Genomic DNA, 25,403 nt, shown 5'->3' with positions numbered 1-25,403 from the left:
GAATCTCAAACTGCTAGCTGAACTCACAATTAAATAACATATTTCAAATCAGCAACAAAATCTGACATGAACTGTCCCTAAATGTTGTTTCTTATGCTCAAATAGCTTTAAAAATCTTATATTTCAGTAGTAATATGAGTGCACCATCTTTGTATATCTAAAGTCTTTGATTCAACTCACTGACTCAATGATTCAGTCAGATTTTTTTGTAATATTTGGAGATTAACAGCTATAGTCACTAGTTGTATGGAAAATACCTCCATTCTTCAGAAAGTCACATGGATTTGGAATTGAGGGTGAGTAAATAATGACAGAATTATTCCTATAACTTCCCAGTTTCGTTTCTGAGAGCTGTATTATGTAGGGTGTTATGCTATGGGAGCTCCCATTATAGCATCTCAGTATGGTGCTAGAGGTCTATTGCCCACCATAATGAATTGCCTCAACATTTCCCAGGAATTTTTAACTGGCACACATCCTTTTAATGCCCTCCGCGTGTGAATGTTGGTACAAGAGCTGAGAGGCGACGTGATATACCCCTTAACACCCTGCTCTTTCTAGACAGGAAACCTGGGTCACAGACTGCATCCACAAAGTCCTCCAGCCAGGCAAACATCTCCATGTCTGTGCCAATGAGCATGACACACATCACATCTAACACATACAGACGCACATTAACCCAAAGACATCCAGATGTGGCCAATGCAGCAGGTCTTTTGCGTGCTAGCCCAGTCTTTGCTTTCAGACTGTACCCAAGACAGTATGTTGAAAGAAACACATGTGGCCGCAGCAGACGTGCTGACTCAAAATGTTGAATTTTGGGGTTTTCTGAAAGCCAGCTGTGCAACCCATAATAGTCAAACCATTCACGCTACGATAACACCCTTGACTCGAACACATGACGCCACAATCCCAGAATGGTTTTGATTTACACTTCAAGATATCTAGTGCCTAATGTCTTTCGCACACTAACTGTCTTCTGTAATCTAGTGAGCAACGTGGACATGCTGAAAAACAGCGTACAGTGAACCAGCCTAAGGTGCTTAGTTAGACTGTTTTGATTGTTTTAGAGGGGTTTAGACACTTTTTATCTGGCTAACCAGCAAGTCCAGACGGGGGACCAACTTAAACCACCTTAGGCTGGTTTATATGGTTTACAGGAGTTCACTTCCCCTACTGAAAAGGGGGGAAAGTGAAAGGGGGAGGGGGACCATATTTGGTAAGTGGGTAACATCATAGATCATGTGACTATGTTGTGTTTTAGACTGCCATGCATCTCCAGATGCCCCAGACCAGAGGAAGAACTAGTCGTGCAGCTGAACCTGAAACAGTGTTTGATGAGACAGGACTACAGGTGGGACACGGATCTGGACGCCTGCCGTGAGCCCGCTGGCTCTCCTGCTGTCTAAAGATGCATTAATCTGCATGCTCTTTGTTCCTCTGTGTTTTTTCTGTTCCGTCTCATCTGTGTCTGATGTCTGGAGTTGTTGTTGTTGTTAACTCTTTGTCTTGTCTTTCTAACATGCTTTTTTTTTTTTTTTTTTTTTTTTTAAGCTTTGTTCTGTGACTCACGTCTTGTTTTTGTAGATTAAAGTCACTTTCTTTTAGTTTTAGTATGTGTCTTAATATACTGTTGGCTAATCTTTGTTTAATTTCTGTTCTTCTGTAGTGTCTTTGCTTTTTGAATGTTTCTCTCTTTGTAGTTCTACCCGGAAACCTAACTTGTGAAGTTAATTTGTAAGATATTTCGCAACTCGAGTTTTTTTGCAATTTCTTTATGAATAACTAACTTGCAATACATATCCTTCTTCGCCTCAATGTTCCTGCCCTCAAAGGAGTGAATGCTACACACACACTCAAACACACACACACACTTTCAGGCAGTTGATCCAGAGCAAACACAAAGGAGCAGAGGAAATAATAGACCTACACAGCTAAACATTACTCAGATACTTTAGTCGTCCTACAGTTCACATCACAGGAAGAAGCGCTTAACCCTCTTGTGACCCTGTACATATAATACATATACAAAATAATAACAACAACATAGTGAGGGTGGAGAGAAGAAAACATTGGAGAAACAAGTACAACAAAAATTGGCATGAATTGATGGCAAGCGCAGAAATGGTTATTCGGGTAATTCTCACAAACATTTGCAAAATATTTTGTAGCTCACTAATTTCCATTCAATGCCCCATATCACCTCTGTCAAACAAAAGAATATGGTGCGTCTATAGCAAATTTTACATACTGAAATTTCTAATTTAAGTCATATCAACCCCTGAATGCTTCTCGCAGGAGCTGCCAGCGCCGGGTTGTTTCTACATTGTTGATTTAAATAACGGGTGAAAGAGAATCTGTTAATGCTGGACAGCACTGAATATTTTGACAGCCTTTCCGCTCTCCTTTAAATGAATGTTGATGGATAAGATTAGAAATGTCCTCCACTCCTCCATCTCCTTCTGTGACTGTAGAGGAAAATCTCGGGTTAGAAAGCTAAGGATCTGGCTCATGGCGAGTCTTCGGGGCATGTCAGCACACGCTCGTGGCAATTCCTAAATCGCACATCCAAATACCTGTCAGTCAGTGTTTCTATATCATGCCCGAGGGATGCTGGGATGGGCCGGTGTCAGTAAGCCATTCCGCGATGCTCACTGTGCAGGATTAGACAGGTGTTGGAGGCTACGGACGAGCAGAGAAGTTTGGATAGAGAAACTTTATATCTGCACATTATATTCAGAGATCCAATCTTGAGATTAGATCATTTTGCATCGTTGCTTTTTACTGTTGTGCGTCCTAGTCTTTTTTTTATTTTTATTTATTTTTTTGTCATATGCCTAACCCTGTTGTTTTGACTAAGTCCATGTCATGTTTTATAGGGATTTGAGGACATATGCAAAGACTACAGAGTGTTTTTTTTTTGTTTTTTTTTTCCAGAATTATTGACTGTAAGACAGAAAGATCTAATCTTTGCTTTCAATTTCCCTTTCAGGAATACGTGTTCCATTTGGAGCCCGGCAAGGAGGATTCTGGGAAGGGAAAGTGCCCATATGATCCAAAACTGAACAGTGTCTCCGCTTTGATTAGTAAGTCCCTTCAAAATATTTTTCCACTTCAGTGAGTTGGGTGTTGAACATGCAGTGTCCTGCTCCAAAAAACAGCATCTTGTATTCTTGCGAACACTCATCTTAACGACCGATCAGAGCAAATCGCTTTTTTTAAAAGACTTATTGCTCAACTGTTGCCCTAAAAAAAAGTGACTGGCTCCTAAATATTGATCCTTTTTCCTGCATTCCATGAAGCGGCACCTTCCCATGAAGCGGCACCTTCCCATGAAACTTTTTTTTTTTTTTTTTTTTTTTTTTTTAACTGAATGAAAATTGAATTGAATTTAATGGAGAAACCATGGCATTATTGGTTATGTGTTTTATTGGAAATGTCCAAACCCTGATTTCTGAGTAACTCTTAATGGATGTGAAACTGTTTATATTGAAACATGTGAATCAATGAAGTGCACAGAGTGTTTTAACAAGCCCTCTAACAATGCTTCTCACTGCGACTCTTCATGCACTACCAAACTCAACGCTTTATAGATCATTGGTAATGGGTCATTTCAGAATAGTGCTTGAGGGGAAAAAAGCTTTTCACATTTAGAGAGGTTAACTATGTTCCATATTCACAGAGAAACAGGGTAATCTTGAGGGAAAGACGGCCGTGTTTTATTCTGCTCCTTGTAGTTATATTAGGTATGAAACATAGAAATAGAGCTGCACAATTAAGTGAAATGAAGCCAAAATCTCAATATGGCTTAGTGTGATTATCAAATTGCAAATGCTGTGATTTAATTCCATAAATGAATGTGCTGTGTGTTTTAGAGTGAAGCACGTCTTTTAAACATGAGCAGCTCATGATCCAGTGTTTCAGTGTCTCATAATAATAATAATAATAATAATAATAATAATAATAATAATAATACATTTATAATCATACTGATATAGTCACACAATTTTTGACCAAATTGTGCAGCCCATTAAATAAGCACCAAAAACCTAAAGCTTTTTTTGAATCAATTTTTTTTTTTTTTTAAACAAAAATCTTGTGGTTTGCACAAGTATAAACAGTCTTCTTCATAAAATCTGAAACAGTCTTTTTCTTTAAAAATGTGTAACCTGAAATGATCACATTCGCAGAGCATTTGTGTCTGTGTATTTGTAAAAAGTACGTTAAAGAATGTTTTCCTTAAACAATTTTAATTTGTTAGGGTGTGGAAATCTATAGTATTTTCTGAAAAATAGTTTTAAATGTGTTGTATATTAGGTTTTTTTCCCCTCCCTGACTAAACAATCCCCAAACTAGCACGTCATCAGCCAAGACCAAACAACAGCACAAAACCCCAATTTAGCAGGACTTACACAGCAGGTAATTTAGCAAAACCCTTGACTAGAAAAACAACTGGCTAACCCATCTAATCAGCACAGCTTAGCAAAGCCCGCAACTAGCAAAACCACTTAGCTAAGCCAGTTGAACAATTTATCACAGGCTTACATGAGAAACGACCTTAAAAGCCACAAACAAACATGACAAGGAAGCTTGTGCAAACAATTTGGCATGCCAGTCCTTGAAAGAATGCTTTAGTGCTTGCCTGCCTCGTTGTATTTAACCACCACCTCATATATTAGTGTTGTTTGGTTGGATTTACAAGACGTTCTGACAGGTTGGCACCTAGACTTCCCCTAAGAATCAACAGTTTTGATCTGCCATTGGAAAAAACGCCGGCGGGCGGAGCGAATAGACTGTCAACAAACTCATTCTATATCCAGCCCGTTTCCTCTACAAACTGAACTCGTATATCCCGCTGTACACAGAAGCAAGTGTGGGCAAAAATGGGCAGGCTCTGTGTTCTAGATTCCTCAGAGAAGGAATTAATCATGAGAGCCGCGACAGCGCTCCGCCTGGCCGCGGTTCTGCCGCCCCTCCTTAACAGTCATGGCCTCTGCCAACTACACGCTGAGACACCTGCTCAAGTGGCCTGCAACTGGGTTCTGCACACTCACACACACACACACTCACCCATACACACTTGACCTCCACACTACTTAACAAGGAACAAATTCCTCCAGAGGCAATAATAACCCCTCACATGCACATGCATAATGACCAGCGCATGTGAGACCCAGTGGGCATTAATCTTGTGCAGTGTATAATGTAAGTTGGCAGTTGCCATCAAGTCAAACTTTATATCATTGTACGGTGCTAGTGTCATATTATTAACAAGTGCATTATTTTTTTTTTAATAAAAAATCATATATAATTATGAAAAAAAAAAAAATATATATATATATTCTTTTGGCTGATTTTTCCCTGGAAGTTCACTGGAAGTTGATCAGTTTAATGCTCTTTAATCTGCCCTGATGGATCTCTTGGCACTGATGTTGAAAGAACGGTGTCAGATTTTGGGTGTGGCTGATGTTTCATCATTATAGACCGCATAAAAGCTCATAAATCAAATGCATCATTCTTTCACGTTTGCAGATTCTTACATTCGGACTTTCTCTTTTTATCTCTCTGTTTCTGTATCTCTTAGATGGAGAACTGTATGCAGGGGTGTATATTGACTTCATGGGAACAGACTCTGCTATTTTCCGAACTTTGGGGAAAAACGCAATCATGCGTACTGACCAATACAACTCGAGATGGCTGAATGGTAAATAAGTGGATATGAGTATCTGTCTACCATCCGTCTGTCTGTCTGTCAGTCTATCTATCTTTCTGTTTATCTGTTTTTCTGTCTGTCATTGTATTATTGAATATACTGTAACCTAAAATTCTAGAATCCATCCATAAGAGAAGGTGTTTGTTGGTTGGTTTTCAGTTTGATGCTATTTTTCTCCATTTTTTAATGACCTTTTTGCTTTTTTGCAGGTCACTTAAAGGATTAGTTCACTTCAGAATTAAAATTTCACCCCCAAGTCATCCAAGATGTTTGTCTTTCTTTCTTCAGTCGAAAAGAAATTAAGGTTTTTGAGGAACCAGGATTTTTCTCCATATAGTGGACTTCAACGGCTACCAATGGGTTGAAGGTCCAAATTGCACTTTCAGTGCAGCTTCAAAGGACTCTACACGATCCCAGATGAGGAATAAGGGTCTTATCTAGAGAAACGATCAGTCATTTTCTAAAAAAAATAAAAACTTTTTATAAACAAATGCTCGTCTTGCACTGCTCTGTGATGTGCCACGCATTACGTAATCACATTGGAAATATCATGCGTGACGTAGGCGAAAGTACCGTGGTAGGGCAAAAAAACTCCATCTCATTTTCTCCTCTAACTTCAAAATCATCCAAAATCATTGTTTTACCTTTTTTTGTAAAGGGCGTTTGACTTAATCTTTGCACGTTCGCTTTGTAGACACTGGATCGGTACTTTCGCCTAGGTCAAGTGTGAACTTTCCAACGTGATTACATAATGTGTGGCGCATCGCATAGCTAGTGCAAGATGAGCATTTGTGTTTTTTTAGAAAATGACCGATCGTTTCACTTGACAAGACCCATATTCCTCGTCTGGGATCGTGTAGAGCCCTTTGAAGCTGCACTGAAACTGCAATTTGGACCTTCAACCCGTTGTACCCTGGTGAAGTCCACTATATGGAGAAAAATCCTGGAATGTTTTCCTCAAAAACCTTAATTTTTTTTCGACTGAAGAAAGAAAGACATAAACATCTTGGATGATATGGGTGTGAGTAAATTTTAATTCTGAAGTGAACTAATCCTTTAATTAGTCCTAATGATTCAGTGTAGTTTCTCAGTTAGTATGAAAATGCTGATTAATGTTTAATTGTGCAAATTGTAAAATGACGTTACATTTTCTCTCCCTCTCTCTTTTTCTTAGACCCCTCATTTGTCCATGTGCACCTTATCCCTGACAGCAATGAGAAAAACGATGACAAACTCTACTTTTTCTTCCGTGAGAAGTCTTCTGAGATGGGCCAGAGCCCCAAATCACAGTCACGCATCGGCCGAATCTGCCTGGTGAGCTGAAATCTATGACCTAAAATATGACTTAATGAATATGACCCAAAGTTTGAGACATTCCGTACCATTCAGCATTTCTGGAAGAGATTCCAGCTACAGCCGAGAGCATGCGAGCTGTGGTTTGTGGATACTTGACTGTGGCATTTCTGTTTGCTTGCCGCTGACGTGCCGAAATCCACACATATTTGACCTCCCTGCTTACAATACGTCTCTCTATCCATGTGACCTCTGAACCTGTGACCTTTTGACCTGTCAGGTCAGCCGTTCTGAGTATGACAGAGTTTCTTTACCAGAGCATGTTATGGAAAAGATCGCTAATTCACTAGCACCACAGCGATTTGTCCCGTGCTATTTTTTAACCACAAGTTCTTAATGAAAATAGTGCCAGACCACAACTGCAAATTGAGCAGGGCAATGAAAACAAACATAGAGCAGCAGGCTTGAGCCACAGGGGTAAACCCAGGGGTTTGTGGTCCATCTTCTTGGGCTTAATGTAAGCTTGTGGGTGTGTTCTTGTTTAGCTGTACTTGGGAGGGATAAATTATGAAAAGTTCCTCACAAACATAGCTAAACTGTACAAAACCCACATAAATGGGCCACATTATTTCTAAAGTTTAAGCTTAAAAAAATCTGAAAAAGGTTTGGATAACTTTTTATCCTTCCGTGGAGCCCAAAAGATGTTTTGCAGAATGTCCAGCCTGCTATTCCATACAATACAAGTTTCAAAATGACTGTAAATGTGCTATATGTAAGTCTTTTAAAGCTTTATGGTAGTTTTTTTTTTTTCTAGTGTTAAGATTTTTTACAATGTTTTTGAAAGAAATCTCTCACCAAGGCTGCATTTATTTGTAATAACAGTAATATTGTGTCATTACAATTTAAAATAACTTTATTTAAGAAACTTTTTTTTATTTTTTTGTTTAATATTTTTATGAATTCTATGATGAATAGAAAGTTCAGAAAGACAGCTTTATTTGAATTAGAAATCTTTCATAACATTATATATCTTTTGATCAATTTAAAGCTTCCTAACTTAATAAAAGTAGTAATTACGTTAAAAAAAAAAAAAAAAAAAAAAACTTACTGACCCCAAAATTTGGAAATTGGGGTCTATATGCAAAAGTTTTTGTCTTCACAAATGGATTTGTGCGTGTGTATTTTAATATGCATCTGTTCATAGAGCTGTTTCATATGTGGAACCACATGGTGGTATATGACATTACATGTGTGTTTGTGTGGGTGAGTTTTTGTTTTTATCCGCTTTCTGTTTTTTGTTTACGGGTGTGTTTATATGAGTGCGTGGTCTCTGTTGTGCGGCCCCCCAGGTCTTTGTTTATGAGTCGGGGTCATGTGGTGACCTAGCATGCAAACACACCCCTGCACTCAGGGCTTTATGATCACACTCCGGAGAACCAGCCATTCTGCATCTCACGTCTGAACCCATCTGGTCACCATCCACCCTCTCACAAAGATCTTTAGCTTTTATTAATAACAATGAGTCATGTGATCAAAGGTGAAACATGCAGAAAGAGCCTGAGGTGTGATCATTCATATCATGTATACGGTTTGCTGCATCTTTTTAAGGAATAATTCACCCAGAAATGAAATTTCTTTCATTATTTACTCAAGTCATTCCAAACCTGTATGGCTTTCTTTCTTCTGGGGATGACAAAAGTTCAATTTGAATGAACATGAATGAAGATTGGAAAATTCAAGCTACAAATTTACAGTAAAGCACCATGAAAGTTGTCCATATTCTTTGTGCATTATATTCCAAATCTACTGAAGTCATTTGAGAGTTTATGTAAGGAACAGATTAAAATTTAATCCATTTAAAAAAATCTAGCTGCCTTAGTTTTGCTGTGATCTCCAGATCATTAATGAATTGTTCTTTTGAGTCAGATCTTTTCAATGAATCATTGATCCAGTTCACAAAACCAGAATGATTCGTTCACAAATGGGACTGATCTGGGGCCAGATTCATGAAACATTGAGAATGTTCTAAAGACAAAACTTAAGAATTTGACTCGCAATTCTGACTTTATATCTCATAATTCTGACTTTTTCTCAGAATTGTGATTTTTAAACTCGCAACTGTGAATTATAAAGTAAGAATTGCGAGATATAAACTCGCAATTCTGAGAAAAAACTTCAGTCTTTTTTCCCTCACAATTGCACTTTATAACGCGCAATTCTGACTTTATAACTCACAATTGTGAGTTTAAAATTTAGTTTTAATATCTCGTAATTCTGAGAAAAAAGTCATAATTGTGAGATAAAAAGTCGCAATTATCTTTTTTTATTTTTAATTTCATAGCAGAAACAAGCTTCCATAGCTGGCAGCTCAATTGAAATGAATTGAAATTTTAAAACATCATTCAGCTAATCAGCAAGTCTTTGGCAAGACCTGTCATACAATCAGACAACATCAAAGTTTGTCATTTTTGTTCTTAAGAAAATATTTATAATGGAACTTCTTAATTTTTTCAAGGACTGTTCTTAACATTCTTATGAGCATCTTAGAATTTATCTTAAGAAATGTATTAACTTCAGTCTTAAGAAGATTTTCGTTAATCTTTTGCTGGTCACAGCTAGTTAACAGACTACTTTAATGGTGCTTTTTATGGTGTTTTGGTGTCCTTTTTGAAGCTTGAAAGCACCAATCCCCATTTACTGTTACAATTGTATGAAAAAATATATTGTATTTCATGGAAGAAAGTAAGTGAAACCGGTTTGGTACGACACAATGAATAATAAGAGCATTTTTATTTTTTGGGTAACTATCCCTTCATATATACCTCCCAAAGGAGTAGGTTGTGATTTGAAGTCAGATGATAAATCAGGATTCCTCAACCACCTCTTCCTAAAATTTGGCCGGCCATCAGACCAGATTGGGTGTATTTTGTGAATCAGACGAGACACTATTTGCAATCTTGTCTTCTCACAGCTAACTTTTCCTGGCTGTTTGTTCCTCTCTCTCCCGCTGCAGAGGGGCTTGCCATGAATTAAATGCAGCTATTGCTTCTCTCTTTGATTTCGGTTCAAACCGCGTGTGTGTGTTTACAGAACGATGACGGTGGTCACTGCTGCTTGGTCAACAAGTGGAGCACCTTCCTGAAAGCCCGTCTCATCTGCTCAGTCCCAGGAGCTGATGGGATTGAAACTCATTTCGACGAGCTCAGTAAGTCTCCATTTCCGTCTCATCTCCAACAGATAAAGTCGTCAGTGGAAAGGCCCCATCTCGGCTCTTAAAGTAGTTTGTGTTGGCCGCAGGCCAGTCAGGGATCACTTTAGCAGTGTGTGAATGAGAAAGATCCTCTCCTGGTTAGTCAGGTTTCAGTGGCCCTGTCCAATGTCGCCCACACCCTACTACAAAACCACATGCAAACCCTCCGTCCACCCACAACATCCTGGATCCCCTAATGTGGGCCTCCAGGTCTGCGTTTACACCACGCCAGGTGACGTACCTCACCCTCCCTGCCATATGGCACCAGATTCCCCCTTATGCCGAGATGGATAATGGCTTATTCGGAGCTGTGTTACAGAAATCCACTCTTTCTCCGAACAAAAGGCTCTTTTGAGAAGGCTGAAGGTGTGGGAGATGTGCCATGAGCTGCAGAGAGACTTGAAGAGAGTTCGGATGACGTCCAGAGAGAAGGGCATGCCCTGTGGACGGATCAGGTGGACCGACAGAAATGCCGGGTCTAATAAGGGTCTCTCTCTCTCGTACTTAGTCATTTCCAGACTAATTGGCCCCAGTGATGTTGGGAAACGGTGGGTTATGATCATGCTGGAATTTATTGCTGTTGCTCACATTAAAAGAGCAGATCTGGGCTCCCGAACACAGACGCTCAACACTTATAAACACGTTTGGCTCTTTATTAGTGGGGAGGATGTTTACACTGGCTCATGGAGAGGTGAGGATTTAGATGTGTGTGTTGAAGGAGGGATGTCCAGGCATTTTTAATAAGGCAGTAAAGCTGTAGTTCATTGTGAGTTGTGGCGGACTACTAATGAACAGGATTAAGCTTTTATTGAGTAAGAGAGTAGAGAGAGCGCTGTGTGCTTAAGTACTGTGCCATGTTTATAATCGCACTTATATATAATATGGAAAGCAGAAGATTGCTAATATATTCACTGCAGTCCAAAAGTTTTTGTTTGTTTCATGTCTTTAAGTGAAAATTCCTGTCTTTTCTGTTATTGAGAATCATTGTGTAGATTCTATACAGCTGCGCATGTGACTCTGGCTTTACATTTAGGAGATTATGGGAGTTTGGACAGTTGGAAGACGTTAAGGATTTGGCAAATTCGTCCCAGATGTCCAATTGTTTGTTAAAAAAATGCTGTAAAGATGTCATTTTAAAAGTATGTGTGTTCATCCTTGTTGAGGATTCTTAGATATACGTCATTAACTGCATCTCTCCTGTTGTGAAAGAGGAAGGGGGAGGAAATTTGCCTCGAGTCGCCAAATGCATTGGCACGAGCAAGAGAGCTATTTAAAGGTGTTATTAGTTGAAAGCATAAGAAAAATAAGGGGCTGGGACATGTTGCAGGCTTAATTTAAACCTGCATTTCTGACATAAGCACCTCAAAGTGTGTGGAACATGTGCATTAACCACTATACCACAAATTTATAGCTCTGTGAATGAGTCTTATAAGCCTATACGCTTGATCATATACACAAGATGCTTCACCTGCACTATACATACAGCTACACAATATAAAGGTTGGCAGGATGTGTGTGTGTGTGTGTGTGTGTGTGTGTGTGTGTGTGTGTGTGTGTGTGTGTGTGTGTGTGAGGCAATAGGAACCATATGCTGTGATATTCTCTATCACTCACTTATTCCCCTACACACACATGCACTCATAAGTGTTTATGCAAGCCGACTCAGCAAGTTTCATCATAGTGATGACATGAAATGTTTTCTTTGAATGTGAACTCTTTCACCTTATTTACTGTCCAGTTTACTGGAACAAAATTACTGGAATTAAAATGAAAACAGAAAACTAATTCAAAATATTAATAAATACTGCAATATATAATTAATAGTGGTATGGCTAATAATGTTAGAGCTTTCTACACACATTTTAACTGTAAGGTTAATGAGAAATATCTTGCATTTGCCAACCTCTGCTTTGTTAATAACACATTTAGTCTCAAACTGTTACAAGATCTAAGAATGAGATTATATTTATAATGGATATAACGCAATCTAGGCCGATTTAAAGAGATGCTGAAAACAAGAAACACATCTGAGGAGTGAACTGCAGTGAGAAACTCTGAGTCACAGGAAGTTTGTCTCAAGATTGAGTAAATGCGTTTGATTTATGCACTGCAAATATTAGCAAAGTGTTCCTCCAGCTTTTTCACTGCAATGCTGTTCTATGTTTGTGTCTTTTAGGGGATGTGTACATACAGCCCACGCAGGACACTAAAAATCCAGTCATCTATGGGGTCTTTTCTGTGTCGGGGTGAGTTTGAATGTGTCAGACAAAGTCTTTCTCCATCTGGGAACTGTAGTAAACACTGGAAGGGGTTGTTTAGCATAGGCAGTTGTCTGCTGCATTTGCGTTTTTTTCCATGTTCACTTCTAAACATCACTTTATATATATTATGAACTTTATAACAAAAACGTTGTCATATTTTCCCCTCAGTTCTGTATTCAAAGGCTCAGCGGTCTGCGTCTACTCCATGGCGGACATTCGGATGGTGTTCAATGGACCTTTTGCCCACAAAGAAGGTCCCAATTATCAGTGGGTGGCCTACACTGGAAAAATCCCCTACCCTCGTCCAGGAACAGTGAGTTTCACGCTCTTATGAATTAGAATACCAATAATAAGAGGGATTATTGGCACACCGGTGTAGTAATATTAATCTAGACCTGCTATTGAAGGTTTAAACAACAAGCTCAAAGTTCAACAATCTTCAGATCAAGCTGAAAGCACAGATTATAAGTGGGTTTAGGTTTTAGACTTAACCATTTGGTATAGAGCATGACGTTAGCCTTTAGTGCTGCTGCATTAGGAGAGTACAAAGATCTGATTGGCTAAAATTGGTCCTCATCATCCATTTTTGTCAGTGTCCTGGAGGGACTTTTACCCCCAACATGAAGTCCACGAAAGACTACCCCGACGAGGTCATCAACTTCATGCGGAACCATCCCACCATGTACAACGCTGTGTATCCGGTGCACAAGCGCCCCCTAGTTGTCAGGACCAACGTGGACTATGAGTTCACCACCATCACTGTGGACCAGGTGACTGCTGCCGACGGCAACTATGAGGTGCTCTTCCTGGGTACAGGTGAGTTTGGAAACTACCCCGATTTTTACATATTTAAATATTTTTGGGGTTTTTTTTTACATGTAAATTTACCACGTTATATGCAATATAATATGCATACTTAAATGTAAATAACTTCAAATTAGATCTGTTGTATAGCAGAGTATTATTAAGTAGTATTTAATTTTAAAATTATTTTCAGTTTGTCTTTTCAATTTAGTTTAGTTTTCATTTTATTAAAACACTTAATGCCCTTAAATTTAATGCCCTAACTGGTATCATTGGAAAAATGTTTAACAGCATTATATTTCTTTGGGTTATTGTAGTTTTTAATTTTTAATAGTTTTTTTTAGTTCTGTTTTTTAAATCAATATTATTTTCAATGTGTCTTTAAAAAACTTTTTATATTTAAAAATAAAGGTAATGGTATAATTTAAAATGTTTAGCTGCATTTTATTTTTTATTTTATTTTATTATTGTATTGTATTGTATTGTATTGTATTGTATTTTATTTTATTTTAGTCATCCAAATGTATTTTAGTTTAGTTTTCCGTTATCCCAATTTATTTTAATTTAGTTTAGTTAATGTTTTCATTTTAGTTGTTTTATTTTTGTTATTGTTTGTTAGCAATATAACACTGAAATAGTAGTGTATAGTAGTTTTTTAGGTACAGTAACTTTCACCTTACCTTCCTGCTAAACCTTTATCGAGACACTTTTCTGAAACTGCTGCAAGATAAACTGAAAAAAAAGTCACTGTGTACTGTAACTCTACGTTTATCAGATGAGGTGAAACGTATCTGACTCTGCTTAGATGGATGTCAAACACGAAAAAGGGTTTTGTTTCCATCTTTCTGTTCTTGATATAAAAACTCTGCATGCAGCACCTTAAGGCTGGAGGATCACTTTAAGAGAATCCATCAACCTACACTGATCTGCTTAACTTTTTCTCTCGTCTCCTTTTCAAGCTCTCTTTTAACATTAAAGAGTCAGAATGGCATCATTCTTTCTGTACACCGTCTCGTCATGCTGTAGGTTATCCCTTTATGTCTGCTTTTCTTGCTTTGTGCGTCTGAGAGGCTAATGGGTTTTTAAATCAACTCTGCGTGCCCCATTGCACCTACAAGCACTCACAGGAACATCCCTAGCTTTCAGCTGCCGTCGCTCGCCTACATTCAAAGCTCAGGTTAGATGTATTGCTCCGGTTGCAATAAATCTCCAGCGATGTGCACAGAAGAATGCAACGGGCACGCTTAAATCAAACAAGCGTTTCGGTAGGGCGCAGCCGCTGGAAAACCTCAGCGTTCCAGTAGAGATGGAGCCTGACGGGGTACAGCCGAGCTGAAAGATGAGTGTGCCGTGAAAAGCAGTGAAAACAAAAGACAAAAGAGGGATTTTAAAAGGAATAGATGGTAGATGGAATACGTGAAGGGTCTGCATGTTAGATGGGACGGAAATAAAGAGAAACTCAAGTGTCTCTGGAGTCGGTGAAAGATAATGATCGTGATTTTATCAGGACATAAGATGCAAAGACAAAAGGCTTGGAAAATGGAATAGACAGAAAGTTGTCAGAGGAATATCATGACGCTTTGAATGTTTTTGGGTCAAAGACGACAATGCTTTGTTGTAACATGGAACTGCACTTGGAAAAAAAAAAACTATAAACCTAGTGGTTGGCTCAGTAAATAATCTGACACTCTTTCTATTGGCATCCAGACAGAGGTACAGTGCAGAAGGTTATCGTCCTGCCCAGAGATGACCTGCAGACAGAGGAACTAGTGCTGGAGGAAGTGGAGGTCTTTAAGGTGAGCTCTGCGCACTGGGACTTTCCTGTTGCTTTTCAATTGTGATATATATATTTATTTCCTGTGAAGGAAAAGGTGAATTTTCAGCAGCTTAAAATTTTCTTATTATTGTTATCAACTTCAAAAACAATTGTGTTGCTTAATATTTTTGAGGAAATTGTGATACTTTTTTTTTTTTTTTTTTAGGATTCCTCAATGAAAAGAAAGTTCAAAAGAACAGCATTTATTTGAAATAAAAATTTGTTGTAACATTATAAATGTCTTTACTAACACTTTTAGTCAATTTAATGGATCTTTGCTGAATAAAAGTATTAATTACTTAAAAAATACATATATATGTACTGTATATATCTTATTGACACCAAACTTTGAAATGGTAGAGTATATAGATAAGTGTTACACTTGTATAATTGTAATAATTATAATTACATGTTGTGACAATGTCTGACTGGCTCTACATTACTCCTAATAAACAAACTACCAAAAAGTAAAGGTTAATGTACAATAAAGTTTTCATATTTGTCACTTTCAGGTCCCTACTCCCATCACAACTATGAAGATTTCTTCAAAACGGGTAAGAATTAGCTATAATCTAAACCTGATAATATGGTTCACAAACACTTATTAATACTGGAGGAATAACCAAACCCATAAAGAAGATAACAATAAACCGATTTAATTTATACGGGCAGCTGCTATCTGTCTAAAAATTATCCCCTGTAATTCATAAGCAGCTTTCATATCTGGATAATAGTTTTTTCAGATGTATGGAGATAAAATGTTTAATTTAATTTGTGTTTTATTCTTTCATTGTGATTGGGATTGGGATTGTTGGCAGATGTGGTATGACAACATTATATTACTAGGCCATAATTTAAACCCTAGTTCTTCCAGCATAACTGATTCAAAACAGCTGATCCTAAAAACAGAAATGCCAAGTGTCCAAACGCTGGAGAAAAAAGCTCCATTATCCGAACAGGCTTGAATTTGCAGTTCCAACCCTGCACAGACCTGCCTGCATCTTTAATTCGTGACATTAGAGGCGAGACAGTAAAGTTGACATTTTTCCAAAAGGGTTTCACAGAAGATAATTTATCACCCTGAGCTTTCATGATCAAATTATGGGTGTGTTCACACTTGTAGTTCGGTTCTCTTGGTTCTTTTGGTCCGGACCAAAAAAGAAAATTATACATTTAGTCCTGGTCCACTGTCATTTTTAACACTAAACCTAAAGATACAAAAAAAAAAAAAAAGGCTTTTATGATGTATATTTTGCAATGGAACTTGGCGAATATCTAAAACGAAAGTGGACCAAGACCGATCTTTTCGCACCAGGGTTCGGATGGCAGCGTTCACACTTATTTAAATGAACTGCACTAACAGATCAATCGCACCAGAGTTCGTTTTAATTGAACCAAACCTGCCAAGTGTGAACACACCCTATGTTTCATCCAAAGGGAGAATACAAATGGAAGCAACCACTAAATAACTTATTACTTTGTTGCAGCAACAACTGTATGTGGCGTCTGCGGTGGGCGTGACTCATCTGGCCTTGCACAGGTGTGACGTCTACGGCGAGGCCTGCGCAGACTGCTGTTTGGCCCGTGACCCTTATTGCGCCTGGGACGGCAAGTCCTGCTCTAGATACTCGGCCTCGCAGAAGAGGTAAATATGCCAAAAACTCCTAAAAATAAGACAAAACACTCAAATGAAGTTCACATCAAAGGTCACATTCCAGTCATGAACAATATGATCCTCATTTACAGTCACATCCTCCTAATTTCTGGGAACATGGCAACTGCAGATATTTTGCTTTCATGCAGTCAGATGAATTAGTCATTCTGGGCAATTTCAGGGGAAATCACAGTTTTAATTTATACCAAAGTGTTTTATGTGTTTGAGACAAACAGGTGTCCGTATGGACCTCATTTAGGGAAGCGTGACTATTATCATTGTGAAACGGGAAAGGATTTTCCCCAAAAGTTGCTGAAAGATGAATTCCCACAGAGACACATTGAACTTTTCTTCCCCTACTGAACTTTACACATAAGGATTCAACCTGTCATATCTTTAGTTTGACGGTACACACAGCGTGATTTATGTATTCAAGTAGTACATGGTGCAACATTGTTTGGGTTGAAAAAACCCTACATTCTACACTCACAAGCCCAACCACTTGGTTTAAAAATGTAATTAAAACATTTAAACCAACAGTTGGGTTTGTCCATATTTGACCCAAACATGGGTTGAAACAACCCAACATTTTTTAGAGTGTAAAAGTAGAGTGTTAAAACTGAGAATCGGAATAACCGAATCTATTAATGGGATGAGCTGTCCACTAAAATTTTGTCCTGTAATATATTTTCATCCTTAATCAGATACTACGGAGCCTCGCACATGACATGCAAGAAAACTAAATCACACGATTTAGCCTACTATTTTTTTATTTTTTTATTTTTTCTGCATGTCCGGGGCTCCATAAGATACAGATACAGGTGGAAATAAATTTCTTATCTTGTCTCATTGGCTTCCTTTCAGACGTAGCCGGCGACAGGATGTCAAATACGGGAATCCCATACGGCAGTGCAGAGGATACAATTCCAACCGTAAGCTACTGGTCTAACTTAACTACAATTCATATTTGTAAATACAGAAATCTATTATGTATAATATCAATAAATAGATTTAGCCTGTCTGTTTTATGCACAACTAATTTATTGGTAAATCATTCACAGCTAATACTTGTTTTCATGTCAAGACACATTTATCAACATCTTAAGTTCATGAATTTAGTTTTACTCACTTTCATCAGTTTGTAAGTTTGTTTATATAAATTAAGCGTATACTGTATGTAAAATTCAGTCATGCTTTCTTTATACAACCCTGATGAGCTGTTAACAGAAAGCATCAATCTGCTCTGATCTGAATTAGCTGTAGCGTCGAGTTTATTTACATGACCTCAGTTTGACTGACACGGCTCTCACTTTCTACTGGCTCTGCCATATTAATTCATGGCCAGCTCTCATTCTCGCTTGAGTGCTGTGTTGATATCTATGAGAAATGACGTGTTGTTCTTGTTGTACAGCCAATAAGAACACTCTAGAGACGGGGCAGTACGGGGTGGAGGGAAGCAGCACGTTTTTGGAATGCCAGGCCAGATCGCCTCACGCCGCCATCAAATGGCATCTCCACCGAGACAACAGCGATAGGAGGAGAGAGGTGAGGACACACAAGTACATGATACATGCATGAATAAATAGTATAGCTGCACAACATGTTAGAATAGTGGATGCCAATGTAATTTTTTACAATATTGAAATTATAGATGTGTGTGTATCATGTCTTCTTACAAGCTCTAATCTGTTAACATGGGCGCCAAAAATATGCGCTGCTTGCTCTGTTTACGTGTGCGATGTGAAACCGACCTTAGAGTTAGACCCTAAACCAAAGTGTTACCATATATAACGGAGGCCAGCTAGTGAGGGGCTGCAGTCTTTACACCAGAGACCCGGGTTCGAGACCCGCACAGAGCAGGGTGAGTAGGACCTGAGGGGTTACATTGGTGCCGTGACCCGAATGGGAGTGAGATTTAGGGGGGTAAGTGTAACTGAGGCCAGCTAGTAAGAGCTGTGTAGGTAAAACCTCACTCCCCTGATCTCAGTAGGCTAGGGGCTGCAGTATTTAACCTCCTTGTTAGTGTGGCCGCTTCCAACGCCGGAGACCGGGGTTCAAGGCCTGCACGGAGCGGGGCGAGCAGGACCTGAGGGGTTACAATGGTGCCGTGACCCAAATGAGAGTGAGGTTTAGAGAGAGAGAGAGGCTATAATAATAATAATAATAATAATAATAATAATAATAATAATAATAATAATAATAATAATAATAATAATAAAATTAAATAGTTATGCTGTCAGCTATCAATTAAGAAATCTCAATAGGGCTTTTCACCCTGTGCTTAACCCTGGGTTATCTTCGTTCTAAACACAGTTTTTAACCCTGGGTAAAGGAACGCTTCACACTTGTAATTTAGAAGTGGGGTTAGCACCGCTTTTTACCTGGGGTATGAAGCACAGCTTTTGCAAAATAAGGTATTACAAGAAAATAAATAAATAAATAAAATATTCAAATAAGAACGTTAACCCATGGTTTAGGAATATACAGTGTGAAACGTCAGCTTATAAATACCCAGGATTAATTTTTAACCCTGGGTAAATTTGTGAGCATTGTGAAATGTGAAGCAAGGATTCAGTTTACCTGGGGTTTAGAATGTCCCAGGGTTAACTATTTAAGTGTGAAAAGCCCTAATGCCACATACAAAGTTCATTGCTTTATTAATCTTGGCACTTTTTGTACTTTTTACCATCTGTTTCTCCAGGTCCGCACCGATGGGCGCGTATTGAAGACAGATCAAGGCTTACTTCTACGTTCCCTCCAGTCCTCAGACTCTGGCACCTACGTCTGCACAGCCACTGAGAAGAACTTCAAGCACACATTGGTCAAACTGCATCTGGTGGTCTTGACCAACCAGGCTGTCAACAACATCCTTGTTGAAACGGGCCGCCCGGCGGTCTCTCCGCTCCAGTCCAGCGCCTGGACCCCCAGCGCCGGGCAATACAAAGACCTTCTGACCATCCTCAGTCAGCCCGAGATGGGCCTCATAAACCAGTACTGCCAGGACTATTGGCAGTATGGAGACCCCCTGACGGGGGTCATCAAGGCCAAAGACCTCAAAGAGCTGAAGGAACAGAAGAAACCACGGAATCGCAGACATCACGGGGACGAAGAGGAGACATGAGGGGGTTTTCCAACCCCTGTTCCTATAGGAAAGACTTCTAAAAGAGGAAAACCTGGAAAAAAAGAAAAACATGAAATGAAACCGAACTTTGCAAGAAACAAATGGAATTCCCTTTTAACACGTAAAGATGATATCATACACAGTATTTATTGTAGGTTGTATATAGTACCATTCTGTGGATTTCTTTGTACTTAAATAGAAAAATGAATGCTCTTTGTGTATAAGTACCTAACGGGCAAATATTATTGTAATATTATTTTTATTGTCACAACTTCAAATGAAACAAAAGAAATCTCCAGTTTCCATCTTCCGGGCATTGACGACTCATATATATTGACATAAACTCATAGACTATGAACTATGTTGAACTGATGGGTAAGGAACGAGCGACTGGGGACAGATCTGCCCCTTGGACTCTTCAACGGAAAGACAGACAAAGGCGGGGCAGGAGGAGGTGACATCATGCTCTTCACCACTAGTCCCACCCCTAAGTGCATTCTGGTCCCTCATTGGTTACAATGATACACCAGCTCATATTGTCTTCCTAATGTCACTCTATATGCACAAAACATCTGTTTTCATTGCACAAATGTTTAAGGTAATCAAGTTTCATGGCACAATTTTTTTTTTTTTTTTGTGAATGGACTCGATCAAGTTTTGACTAATGTAAAACAGCTGCTGAGGGCTCTTAGTAAGCTTTTATTGTTTTTTTTTTTTGTTTTTTTTATGCCACTTTTGAGAAGACTAAAAGCACAAACCAACTTGCACCACAATGATGTCATGGGAAAGTATGTCTAGGTCATATTTCACCCTTAAATGTTTTCATAAAATAAATTAAGCCATTAATTTAAAGTATTATTTTTCAAATAAGCATAGTTTCCCCCATATTTTACTTTATTTAATTTTACTGTATTACAGTAAAATTCAGTACAATTCATTTTTATTTAAATTGGCACAAAGATAAAATAATGCTAATTTTTTATAAATACTTTAAAAAAAAAAATTCTCATTTCAGCTAGAGTGAGATTTTTTTTTTTTTTTTTTTTTTTTCCATTATGATAATTAGATTTGATTGGGGGAAATGTGCTGAAAATAATGTCACAATGCAAAACTGTTAATGGTACTAAACTCATTTTTAATAAGCAAAAATAATTTTATCTTTTTAATTTTGGGGTGAAATATGATCTGGACTGTTTTTGTGAGTAAGCCAATTATGGCACATAAATACTGGTGAAGACAACGATGTTATAAAAGACACATCCTGATATATGACAAAAGATACATTCATTTTCAAAACGTGTTCACACTGTATAGAGCATTTTATCACAGTTTTAAACTACTCGAGGTCTTGGGAAGCTGGCTTTTCATTGTGTGCATGATTTATGTAGTGGTATAGTAATTACGAAACTAAAGCTAGCTGCGTTACAGTTCTTTCTGTTGATATATATTTTTATGGTAAGGTCAGTGTTGGGCAGAAGACTGAGGGTTTTCCTCTGAGCGGAGGGCAACTATTCACTTTAAAACGATGACGTACTGTTTCCTCTACAGTTGATGGTATTGTTACTTTCCCTGCAAAAAACACACGGCCCCAAAACCAGTAAGAAGCAGTGTCTTACAGTACATTGAGAGAAAATGGTTGTACAATTTCTTGGTATTTTTAAGATGTGTCTTTAGAAATGTTTGTGTTTTTATTTTGTCATCAGTTTGAGACTAAATGCACAGGTGATGTTACTGTGATAATTGTGTAAATGATTTTCTTTCCCCTCTTGCTGTTGCTAACTAATAAATTAAAGCTCTATATTTTATAGTAATTCAACTGTTCATTTTTTTTTTTTCTTTACCAGCTAATTTTTTTTTTTTTGAACGCAGACTCAGATTGTTTTTGTGGGAGAATCCTGGACTGACAGGACTGAGGATGGATTTGCTGGTATGTGTGAGGCAGTGAAACTGCAAATAATATTTCATTATTATAGCTATTGTCACACGTAGATAGAACGTAGAAGCTATTATGTCACAGTTGTGGTATTTCTATAGAGATGCAGATTTATCAAGCAACTTTATAGGAATAGTTCATCCAAAAATGAAAATTAATTTACTCACAATTATGTCATTCCAAACCTGTATGACTTTTTCTTCCATTGAACACAAAAGATGTTTAACATGTAATGAAAGCATAATTACCTGTCACTTTCCAAATAGTACCATAAAAGTAGGCCTACTCCATATGACTTGTATGTTATAAAGTCTGAGCTTTGTGTGAGACTCAAACCAGTCAATCCTGTTCCTACCAATTGTCAAAAAATATTAAAAAATCTTTGAAACAAGATAAATTCACTTGAGAAGCAACACTGCTTATTAACTTGTTAATTCCAAGTTTTTATCTCACAGTTTTGACTTTACAACTCACAATTCCAGTAGGAATGTTCATTTCAGGGTTTTTTTTTTCTGACCAAACCGACGCTCATTAACCGACAAGATAATGTTAAAGTAGAATTAAATTAAAATGTATAAGCGTCTGTGACCCTTTAAAAATGCCAAAATTTGTTTCACACATTGTCACATCGCACCTGAAGTGCTAATGGAGAAAAAAAGAAAAATACATGCGTGTAACCCCTCTACCCAGGTCCTACTCGCGTTCTAGCTGGCCTCCGTTACACTCACCCCCCTAAACCTCACTCCCATCCGGGTCACGGCACCAATGTCACCCCCTCTACCCAGGTCCTACTCGCCCCGCTTTGCGCGGGCCTTGAACCTGGGTCTCCGACGTAGGAGTCAGACTCTCTAACAAGGAGGCTAAAGGCTGCAACCCCTAGCGTCAGTCGCTAGAGCATCTCTTGAGATCAGAGGAGTGAGGTTTACTCGCACAGCCACTACTAGCTGGCTTCTGTTACATATGTATGTATATATGATCACTTAAATAATTAACAGGTTAACAAAACAAAAGAAAACAACTGTGCGACAAGTAGGCTAGCCTATGCTTAGAAAAAAAATCCAATTTGGTTCCCAGAAAGTTCTTTTTTTCAGGTTTGTTTTTGGTTAGCCAGGAAAGTTTTCTTAACGGAAATAGAATGTTAATTTTTGTATTGTAGCTAGAACGTTATTCTAATGTTTTTCTAACATTATTTTAACGTACTTCTAACATTATTCTAAAATTCTCCTTAAGTTATTCTAATGTTCCCCTAATGCTGTTATTTAAAAAAAAAAAAAAACACTGCAACGTTCTGGGAATGTTATTTTATGGTTGCAAAATAATAACCTAAAAATAACCATTAGGGAACGTTCTGTATAGTATGTATGTATAGAGCTTTTTATTTATTTACACCAAAACAACATTCTGGGAATGTAATTTTATGGTTGCAAAAAAATAAAACCTAAAAACAATGTTCCCAGAAGATTATTATTTGGTTCTCAAAAAATTAACCAAACGGGAACCAAATACTAACGTTAGGGGAACGTTCTGTATTTGCATCGATATTGGAACGCAAGTGAAGTAGCCTACAAAGCCTAGTTTAATAGAGGCATATTAGTTTAGCACCTAAATACATTGCGAATATAAAAACATTGGTTCGTGCCGAATTAGAGGTAGGCTACGTGAGCCCAGCGCCGGTTCTGTTTCAGTTTCGCTATGAATTTGTTTTGGATTGACTTTTAGCCTATTGCCTACTAAAATTCTTACTGTCGGCTAATGGTTAACCAGTTAATTATGAGCATCCCTAATTCTGAGTTTATAACTCACAAGTCAGACTTCATAACTCGCAATAATGAGTTTATACTGTAACTGGCAAGTCGGATTTTACAACTCGCAATTCCGAGTTTATAATTCACAGTTTGGACTTTATAACTTGCAATTCCGCAGTTCTGACTTTATATATAAACTCGGAATTGCGAAAAATAACGTCTTTTGTGTTGTCAGCACATGGTGTATTTTCTGAGGCGTTACTTGCGAGCGACACAGTTACTGAATATCCTTCCCAGTGAAGATATATAGGCTACAGCCCGCCTGTTACTGCATTGTTGTTCTCTGGGAACAGCGGGCATCGCATTCAGGCGGAAAAAAGATTTCATCATCACTAGCCTCTTTTGTCCCATTTGTGTCCCCCCAACAGACAAACCTCTGTCCCTGTCTTATCTGATAACTCCCATCATTCCCAGTGCCAGTGGTGGGCACAGTCGCATCAGTCAGCACAGCAGTGACTGGCTGTTCTCACCCACCGGGGTGATGGATGATTATCGGAGTGAATAGCTGAACACATTTAGGATAGAACGGCTCAGAAACCCACATGCTTATCTTCCCGACCCATCTCAGAGGGGGAAGCTGTGCCATCCTTTCAACATGCCATCATAGGCTGTCATTATTGTGGAAAGGCCTCTATTCATGCTTAGAAAGTCTTTTGTTCACAGTTTCAAAACCTCTTTATCGGTCCGACATAAAAGCTTCAGGATATCTTTTATCGATTATGTTTTGTCCAAGCAGATGTTTTAAGAATTGTAGCGCCCTGGTAAGCTCAGAATAACACATTTTAAGTAACCTGATTAGTCTTGAAGGACATCAGGAGAGACGTTTGCTGGTCGTATCAGGGTGTGAGATCAGAGACGCAGAGGAAGCGAATTACCGCCAATGCCGTTTTAACTGAATGACTGTCTCAGACTTTTTGAGAAGAGGCACCAGATAAAAGGGCGAGATTCTGAATGCAGGGTGAATAGTGTACAGGACGTCATGTTTGTAATGTTTTGTGGTCTGGACAGGACATTAGTAGGCCAGCACAGACGCTGATGTCATAAACATCCTCTAAAGTGGTTTGGATGCAGACGGTAAATGTGGATTTCTCAAACTTTCATATAGCCCAATGTCATTTGAGGTTTAGTGATGCATTTGGACAGACAATAAAATCGTCTCACTTCTCATTAACAGAAGAAAGAGAAGAACGCATGCTTATTGTTTGGTTGATTTTCTTTGTCATTAACTTGATGTTCTTTACAGATCAAATGTGTAGTAAATGATGTGAACCAGCAGAGGGCAAGCTTTGCTAAGCATCTAGGTTGCTTTCTTTCTGATGCACTGCTATTATAGGGTTCTGCCATTTATGTAAAAGTTTATATAAAAGTCTGTAGGCCTATATGTATATGGATTTTACAATTATTTTGCCCATATCAGTGGAGATCTCTCAGAGTGGTAAATAATACACAAAGACATGAAATGAGATTTAAACAAAAATGTTTGAGGGCGTTATAGTGGTGAAAAGTTTAACCAGTGTTTAAAGACTGTGGCCTATTCCTGACGTTTACAAGCAAAGTGAACTCCAAAGTGTTAAATATGCTGCCTTCACGTGCTATCGGAAATTTCATGCTTTCCACTTCTGAAGTCGTGATTACTAGCTCATCCTATTCAATCCTATTTATTGGGAAAATCTTATTTATTAAAGCCAAAATAATATCACTGGCAAGCAAAACATTCACCTCACTATCAAGATAGTCTTGCTGACGATTCAGG

General features: G+C 38.2%; 1 protein-coding gene across 5 annotated transcripts in view; it reads left to right on the top strand.

Moving 5' to 3' along the window:
- The window catches only part of sema3fb (sema domain, immunoglobulin domain (Ig), short basic domain, secreted, (semaphorin) 3Fb), a 117,971-nt gene extending 96,248 nt beyond the window's left edge, over positions 1–21,723 (top strand). For 4 of the 5 annotated variants that reach the window (XM_051912922.1, XM_051912925.1, XM_051912923.1 and 1 more), the window contains 14 exons: positions 1,265–1,354; positions 2,993–3,086; positions 5,585–5,704; positions 6,888–7,027; positions 10,097–10,211; positions 12,433–12,502; positions 12,686–12,830; positions 13,111–13,333; positions 15,029–15,117; positions 15,650–15,691; positions 16,625–16,782; positions 17,656–17,723; positions 18,203–18,336; positions 19,493–21,723. In XM_051912922.1, coding sequence (XP_051768882.1) covers positions 1,265–1,354; positions 2,993–3,086; positions 5,585–5,704; positions 6,888–7,027; positions 10,097–10,211; positions 12,433–12,502; positions 12,686–12,830; positions 13,111–13,333; positions 15,029–15,117; positions 15,650–15,691; positions 16,625–16,782; positions 17,656–17,723; positions 18,203–18,336; positions 19,493–19,912 — 1,908 coding nt within the window. In that variant the 3' untranslated portion in view covers positions 19,913–21,723. The remainder of the gene's footprint in view (positions 1–1,264; positions 1,355–2,992; positions 3,087–5,584; positions 5,705–6,887; positions 7,028–10,096; positions 10,212–12,432; positions 12,503–12,685; positions 12,831–13,110; positions 13,334–15,028; positions 15,118–15,649; positions 15,692–16,624; positions 16,783–17,655; positions 17,724–18,202; positions 18,337–19,492) is intronic. The other variant, XM_051912924.1, reaches the window with a different exon arrangement.
- The last annotated feature ends 3,680 nt before the right edge of the window (positions 21,724–25,403 follow it).

This window comes from Ctenopharyngodon idella, chromosome 11 (genome assembly GCF_019924925.1).
Source record: "Ctenopharyngodon idella isolate HZGC_01 chromosome 11, HZGC01, whole genome shotgun sequence".
NCBI lineage: Eukaryota > Metazoa > Chordata > Actinopteri > Cypriniformes > Xenocyprididae > Ctenopharyngodon > Ctenopharyngodon idella.
This window is presented reverse-complemented; position numbering and strand designations above follow the sequence as displayed.